Genomic DNA, 8,790 nt, shown 5'->3' with positions numbered 1-8,790 from the left:
GCAACTTTATAAACTGTTTTTCCTGTTGGAATCACCTCAGATTTCCATCATGTTAATTTTTCTGATTTGCTAATTCACAAAATGTAGTAAATAAAAAATGAGATTTTTACATATGAACTGGCAATGTTCTAAGAAATTCATTAGGATTACTTGACAATACTAACTACAAAAACATTAAAGTAAAATAATTCTTTCATATATTAGGTAAAGTATCATTAGCATCAAACTAGACAAATACAAAAGAATCAACCAGGTTAACAGGGAGCATGAGTAATATGGCAAGAAGTGTAGCAAATCAATAACAATGATTCTACTTTTCATAGTTCTACTGTTAGTAAAATACTTAGAAATTCATTAAATAAGTAGGGTGTCACCACAAACTGTTATTAGTACCCTTCAAAGGCCAAATTCAGAGCAAAGTGTTGGGGAACTAACTGGTGTGTGTGTGAGCAATAGATAATTGTAACAATGTTAGTAATAATGTGCCAAATAAAATGTGGGAAATGTAATTTGGGGAAGAACAAATACAGGATCAAAACCTTGTAAAAGAAAAGATAAAGTAAAACAGAAAACATGCACAGCATTTCTACTTTTGTGACCACATGAGCTGAAAAAGAGTGTATGAGCAAATTAATGAAACAGAAGAAATGACTGAGCTATAACTCACTCTGCATCAGTAGAACTTTCATTCCATGCAAATAGCACAATGTAATTTAAGACAACATATAGGAACAAACAGTAATTAAGTGTGATGCTGTACAAAGTCTAGTAAGCTCCAATAGAGAGGACACTAGAACAGTTCGGGGCGGAGTGGCTGGTGGTGTATCTCAATGGTAGACCACTTGCCACTTGTGTAGCTGAGGCCCTGGATTCCATTCTCCACCCCCCCCCACACACACAAACACACACATACACACACACATACACACAGAAACAGAGAGACAGAGATAGACAGGGAGACAGAACTTGCAAAGAATAAGGTAGAACAATTTTGGTGATTCTATATGTTTAACAACTCTGAAGCCCATGGACAGTTAAACCCTGAAGTTTCATATCCATAATATCTCATCCATTTTACACTTCAGCATCAATGCTCAGGAAAGAACTGAAGTTAGTAGTGTTGATGCCTTAGCAGTTTGTCTTATTCTTCTGCTGATAGGATTCTTCTTGCCCCCTACATTCTAAAACAGAATCAGAATATCCCAAAATACATACACATGTGACTCAGTAGCTCCATTAGTGAAAAAGTAGTACTATTGTTTTCAATTTAAAGCAAGCAGCAGATCTAGTTAAGTAATTTGATCAGGAACACTTAGGCATTGAGAAAATTGACTCAAGCCTAGACTTTCTGGTTTCAACCTGATATTTTATAATAATATAATTCCTTCCAGAGTTACAAGTCTCTCTTTGGTTCTGTAGAGGCTCTACAGAATGAACCCATTGCTATTTTAGCTCTAGAGGTCAATGTTAAATAGATGGAATTAACAACTGAAATACCAGCGAATGATAGTGACACATTCAGGCTCAATGGCATGAATATCATGGAACTAGAACTTCTTAGAGTCTCAATAAAGACAAAACAGAAGGGTGAAGTGCTGGTGTGATACATGAGGAAAGAAGACCAGCATGATGCAGCAGCTCATTCCTTTTACTCAGTAGCTAAATTCCTTTCATATCCAGCAAAGATCAAACACATTAAGAATGTCAAAACAACATTAGGTAACCCTTTTCAAGCATCATAATAACTGCTCATAATAAAGGAAAGATTTTCAAAATTCAGAGATGATGCAAACACAGTTAAGAGGTGATGTTTTGGGATGAAAATCAGGGAGTCATGCTATCACTGAGATGCCAGCCCAGTAGTTTCTAAGGGACTGATTTTGGCAAAACACTAAAACTCAGATTCTGGAAACTCTAATATATATAGTTTCAGAAAGAAGTTACTATGTTAGTCTACCTGTTTTTGTTCACTCTCAAAGACAATAAGCAATATTTACTCCTTATTTTCCCTTGTCCTCCACCTAACTACATATCTTATGTGGATTTAACTATATTTTATTTTCTTCAGGGATACACAAAACTGTAAGTCATACCTATTAATGATGTAGCATGTAATAATGTTTGACACGTATACATTACGTGATGTTAAAATCAGGTTAAAAATATTTTATTTCTTCAAATTTTTTATCATTGCTTCATGAAGCAAACTTTCAAAAATGCTTCTTTCTAGCTTTTTGAAATGTTCAATGTGTAGCTGTTTACAGTCATCATACCATGCAATAGTAGCCCAAAGCTTATTTGCATTTTAAAGGGAGGGATGTTTCTTTATGTTGTAATTTAATTTTTCCTAAAGACAAGAATGATAAATCCAATCACTTCAAATGAAATGACACTTAAGTAATTACTGCTCCAATAAGATGGAGCTGACTGAAGCTTCATGCTGAATACTGCTGTGTGCTGTAATGGATGTATCATGTCTGTCATTACTTCAGAATCACACAACTTGAGTGATTTTAAAACTCTGAAATGTTTACTCTAAAAACTTAACTACAGTGTCACAGCTACACATTGATCCAAAAATGTCATGTGACTTTGTGATAATGTCTAGTCATTGTCAGATCCCAGGCACTTGATCTAATTATGTGATATGGCTTTTAAATAACGTTATTGTCCATGAGTCATGTCGCACTGAGAAATCACTGGAATTTTGTCAAAGTAAATTGCAGTATAATCGTTTGCTACAGTTTTGAGTGTACATCATAGGAAAATATGTTACAAACAGACAATTAGAAGAAAGAGACAAAATCTTCAGGATAATTATGAGAAATGGCTTTACGTTATCACATACATTCCATGGGGGGAAATTCAGGCAAGGCAGTGATTCATGGCTTGATCGCACTGTTCCCAGTATAATTATGTGGACAACTACTTAGATTTCTTTAAGGCATACCTAAAAGAGCTACAATTAGAATCTATAGATAAAAGATAATGTATGTTACCAGGGACTGTGTAGCTGCTGCTTTGGTCATGCTAAAAGAAAGTACCAAAGAGTCCAAAGAAAGCCATAAAATACTGCATCTTATTCCTTTATTCAATAAATAATAGCAAAGCACTTACAATTCAAACATAAGATATTTAGGCAGCTGGGTGCCGGTGTCTCAGGTCTGTAATTCTAGCTACTTGTAGGCTGAGATCAAGAGGATTATGGTCCAAGGCTAGCCTGGGCAAATAGTTCCAGAGATCCTATCTCCAAACTAAACAGAGAAAAATGGACTAGAATTGTGACTCAAGTGGTAGAGTGGTTGCTGTACAAATGTAAAGCCCTGAGTTCAAATCTCAGTCTCACCCCCAAAAAAATCTGCTAACAGATTTATTTCTTCTCAGAATACTGTTAATGAGGTGTAAACATAGTATCAAAGTGGAAGAGAGGGGATTTTCTCTGTTTACATACTTTTGTATTTTTGTGAAGATATTTTTATATTTGGCTTAAGTATAACCTAAAAATTAATAGTTTATATCCTTTTAAAACTGCTATAAATGTTGAGAGGTAGAAAAGATCTTTGGTCAGTTTTTATTTTCTCTTTGCTTTTCATCAATATAGATATAATAACCTTGAAAAATTGGAAAATATGTAACTGAAAAGGCAACAATTTTTCCCATTCTTATTTAATTAATGAGTACTTTGTCTATGGGAATATGCTCTGTTTATGAATGGATGTTATCATAGCAGTGTGCTGTATTTCACAGTGTGCAGGAATATCACCTTCACAGAAGTATGGACACTAGCTTTGTGGTGCTAACGTATGAAAATAAAATTGTACAAATGTATGTCATAAAAAGCAAATACTCTTCAGAAAATTAGGAAAGCATTTCTGTCTGGGATCTTCAGGGAAAGCAAAGATGTACCATGTTTCATAATGTTTTAATGAATGATGTGCAGAGTTTGCAATTCAAAATTTAAATTCTGAAAGCAACATTGGCTGATTACAAAACTACACTACCATTTATGACATTTAATTACTCTGTGTTAAATGTTGTCCATGTTTTACATGCTTCTATATATTTAGATACTAAGTTATAGTTAATGTTTCAAAATTACCAGTTGGACAAAAATCATACTGATACATTCCATACAATAGTAAAAAATAAATTCACCTGGAGTAAAAAACTTAAAAGTATCAGTACTGTTATAGTTTAACATTTAATGTTGATTATAAGTAAGTAATTAGAGAGTAATGTCAGTAACTATGCCATTTTGGGTTGAGATTTAACTCAGTCAATATAATTATGAGTTTAAAATAGGTGTGGTTTTGGCATAGGTCACCAATCAAACAGAAAAGATGGTGTTTCATGGGCAAGCTTTGTTTGTACTTTGAGGGAGATGGGATTGAATCTATAGGTTTTTTTGTTGGGCATTTGTCCTTATTCAACCAGTTTGAATAATTCAACTTGCTTTACAGCAAGCAAATAATCTGTTCTGTGGATGATTTGTGATTGCAAGAAAATTCTATCTCAAGATCCAGTGTAGTTCCCAGATGTCAACAATGGTCAGGGTTTCAAACTGCATGGTGATCATTTGGTCACTGGCTGAGGAAGGAAGATGGGCTAGAGAAAAAAATCTACATGTCATCTATAATCTCAAATGATCGAACACTTGATGGACAAATGGAACACAGCAATTAATTAAGCCTAAAAAGATGATGAAACCCTGGGTTTATTTATATCAAACCTGCAGTAAACACATTAGAACAAAGCCATAAGTGATGGATCATGCCTCTAATACCAGCTCTTGGGAAACTGAGGCAGGAGAATTTCAAGTTCAAGGCCTGCCTGGGCTACATAGTAGAATCTTGTCTCAAAAAAAAAAAAAAACCCACAAACAAATAAAAAAAGCTGGAGATGTAGCTCAGTGGTATGCTTGCCTAGCATGTATTAGACCCTAGCATGTATTAGATCAATGCTGATCTCTAGCATTGGAAAAGAAAAATTAAAAACACATTAGTTTGGTGTTGAACAAGTCAGTCATTTATTTTTAGGGGTGATAGCATCCTATCTTTTAAATATACTGGTCATACAGTTAAGAAATTTTAGATTGTGCCCTTTCTTAACTATTATCTTTATGTTTTATAACTTTTTGAATAATTAAGATTTTTCTGCTTACATTACCTTCATGTCCAGCACATAAAGATAAAATCACACACTGGGTAAATATTTAATGTGACATTCTGGTTTTTACTCATTTGATCATTCCTGTAAAAATAAAATTTATTTTCTTTTTTATATTCTTCCCCAAATGCATTATCATCTTTTAATAGAAAACTGTTTAAAAGCAATATTCCAAACTACCACAATTTAGCCTGAAGAGGTGACAAAGAAATGATTGAAGACAACACACTAAATTATTTTCCACCTAACATGATTCCCTCTCTTTTTACTCCTAAGTGGATCATTTCTTAGGCACCTTTTCTCCCCATGACTGTAGAGGAAATAAAGTCATTTTTAGCTCCAGGGCAAAATATCACATGAGTCCAAAGCAATGCTGTTGGGACCTGAAGCTGACCCATGTAAGTTTCTTAAGCTGGCAAATGCAACAGAAGAGAATGACTTTTATTTGAAGGCAGAAGTGGGAAAAGAGTCCCTCTTTCTGCTATGGAACAGCAAAGAACCATGACATCTTTCAGCTCAGAAGAAAAAAGCTTAAGGCTGATAATGAACACAACCTGTTACTAGAAACATGTATAGTTTCTCCTGTAATTTTCCTGTGAATAGGTTCTTTCAGGGATGCTGATGCAGGCAGGATGCAAAGCATCCCATAGCTTCAATGTGCTGGTTTATAGTGTGTTCTCAAGGATTCTGACAGCAAGGAGAGTGTGCCTGGTTTGGTAACATGGGTGAGTTTCAACAGATAGTTCTAGAAGTACTTTAATGGATGCATATATATACCAATATGCAGAGATGTATTTATGACATGAGTTATGATATTTAATTTAGAAAATTCTGGCACACACTCAGGGTATTTGGCTCTAATCTCTTGTCAATGAACATTAATATAGGATTAAATAAACTACTGCTTCATTCTGGTTCTGAGGAACATTTGGTGTTGGCATTATTTACTATTATTTATTGACATGATACTTCCACAGATCAAAATATTTTATTACATAGTAGCTAAACATATAATTCATAATTGTATAGTATAGAAAATAAACTTTTTGGTATTTTCCTCAGCATTTAGTAATGCAAAACTAGTGACAAACATTTTTAGAAAAATAATAAAATAGTCCTTCAGTATTCAAATCTGTCATTAGAAAGCACTGGGTCAAAGTTAAGAGTGTGACATGTTATTAATGCATAGATGAGTTAGGCGTGAGTAAAATAAATCACCCTGGGTTTATTAACAAATCAAAATATTTGAAATCTGAAGGTCACAGTTAGTTACGGGTCAACTGCAAAAACAATGCATTCAGACTTTTTCATTATTCTGCAGTTTTTGATGATGTAATATTTGAAATAATGCAAACCCAGGATAGAAGCAATGTACTGCATACTTACCAGGTGACTTTTATGCCACTTTGTTGAATGCAGGAGTAACATATTTGGGCTTTTTATTGCTTGAGTAGAAAGTGCTCGTTACTTATCATTGTAAGTTTATAATATAGAAATAAAAAACCAGATGTTTTTAAATTGTCATACAACATCACACTGTGGTAGTGGTTGACTTTCTCAAGATTGTCTTCTGTGGTTTTGGTGCAATGGGCGGAGGCACAGTTGCAGGTCTGAGAAGGGGGAAGCTGCTACTGTGACTTACTCCCAGTCCTCCATTTTCTAGGGGGACAAGAGGGAGATGGGGTGGAGGAGGGAGGTGGAGTGGAGGAGGGAGGTGGGGCGGAGGTGGCAGAGGAGGGCCGAGGCAAGGTGCCCTCCCTGGTGGGTGGACAGGCTGACCGTGTGAGTGGGCCTCCCTGTTCCTTATGTTATCACAGTCAGGACAGCAGCCATGATACTGGACAGTCTCACTGAACCGCACCCGCTCCCGTGGCCCCGCCTGGGGACACCTATCTTTCTCAGGTCTTTGCATCAGGGGCTGCAATGGAACCCTGTCTGCGTCACTCTTGGGTATACGGCAGGCATCTCCATTTAGGACTTTGTAGGGTCCACCTGCTAAGCCTCCGTTGCGCAGCAGGGTGCCATTGGTCTGCACAGGATTGGCCGTGGGCACCGCCCTGGGAGGCTCTTCTCTCCTCACAGGTGTCAGCCGTGGGGGAGGCGGAGGAGGGTTTGGCTTTCTCAGGATCGTGAGGATGGTCGTCGGGTGTGCGGGGCCCTTGAGGAGAGGCGCATTTGCCTGCACCTTGATCTTCTCTATGCTGGAGGCAGTGGTGCCGCTGGAGCTGCTGTTCAGTGTGTCTGTTTTGGAGCTGTCAGTCATCTCATCCTCTAGCTGGAGGTCAGAAGTCAGAGTATCAATCTGGTCAACCACCTGGCGGGAAGGACAAGGCAAATGTGTTGAAGAATGACCCAAAGGAAAATGTACCGGGAACATGTTCTTTTGTCTAGCTCTAATCTTCTGTGGGAGCCTTGACAATACTGAGCTGTGCATTCTGCTGCTGCTTAAAGTTTTCAGTCAGTAAATTTACAGAATTGCTACCATCATACCAAGTACCACTTTTGTGGTAATAAATCCACATGCCTACAATATAATACATTATTTATGTGGATGTAGTATTCTTTGTTCTGCTACAGCCACCAAAGGTAGAATCCCAATACAAAAATACAACCAGATCTTAAAAATAAGATAGGACTTACTCAAGGTGTAGAAAGCTACAGGAGAACATTCTATGCTGCAAATGAAAAAAAGCCAGATAAACCGTGATATTTGAATAACAGATGTGTTTCTCAAGATAGGATTAGCCCTTGGTAACCAGTCTCACTTCTAAAAACTCCACATCCTCAATTCTGCTGTTTCCCTTTCTATTTCTGTTATCACATCTCTCTGGTCTTCTTTCAGACCCTCATAATTGCCACTCTACTGCCTACCTTAGGGTGTTTGCACATACTAATGTTTCTTTTTTGGAATGCTTCAACCTCTCCTGTCAAATTAATTCCTACAAATCTGTAAAATATTAGCTCCACTCACTCATGAAGTAAGGCTTCTTAGTCCTACTACAATTATAGGTAAATTAAAGTGTTAAATAGGATTTACATAATTTTGTATGTTGAGCAGTGGTATAATGAAATAGTTTCTCACTGACCCTGATCTGAGTGACAACAGGGCCCTTGATTATGTTTCCCTATCATATTCTGATGGCGTAGTACAGTAGCTGGTACTTATTAAGGGCTCAATCTCACTGAGACCCTTAAACAAGTAGTAGTAAAAGTGTAACTGCCAATGCCAACTCCAGAGCATGTTCCATGTTATAAGAAGAGAACAGGACACCGTGAGAAAGCAGAGTGGGGCTCCCTGAAAGGTGAGCTGGAGGTACTTGGCAGAAGAGCCATGGTTCAAGCATGGTCCCTTGATGGAGAGCACCTGAGTGATTTAAGGAGGAGCTGTGGCTGCAGAAAGGAGGTTGGAGAGGGAGGCAGCAGCTAGACTATGAGGGCCTCACAGTGTGAGACGAGAGTATGATGATAAATTCCAAGTATTTAAAAAATGGTTCCAGAAGTGAGAGAAGCTGGGTCCAGACAGATGAATTAGTTAGTGTTTTTTTTTTAAATAATGGTGGTGCACTCTAGTTAAAGTATACAGAGTTTCAAACAGGAAAATATAAACTTGCAGACATACCACAG

General features: G+C 37.0%; 1 protein-coding gene across 4 annotated transcripts in view; it reads right to left on the bottom strand.

The window, feature by feature from the left end:
- Window positions 1-3,070: 3,070 nt before the first annotated feature.
- Window positions 3,071-8,790, bottom strand: part of LOC141424111 (protein Largen-like) — a 189,534-nt gene continuing 183,814 nt past the window's right edge. For all 4 annotated transcript variants that reach the window (XM_074076552.1, XM_074076553.1, XM_074076555.1 and 1 more), the window contains one exon: window positions 3,071-7,480. In XM_074076552.1, the coding sequence (XP_073932653.1) occupies window positions 6,698-7,480 (783 nt within the window). In that variant the 3' untranslated portion in view covers window positions 3,071-6,697. The remainder of the gene's footprint in view (window positions 7,481-8,790) is intronic.

Source organism: Castor canadensis, chromosome 6 (genome assembly GCF_047511655.1).
Source record: "Castor canadensis chromosome 6, mCasCan1.hap1v2, whole genome shotgun sequence".
In the NCBI taxonomy this organism is placed as follows: domain Eukaryota; kingdom Metazoa; phylum Chordata; class Mammalia; order Rodentia; family Castoridae; genus Castor; species Castor canadensis.
The sequence above is the reverse complement of the archived record's forward strand: the minus strand, read 5'-3'. Positions and strand labels throughout refer to the sequence as shown.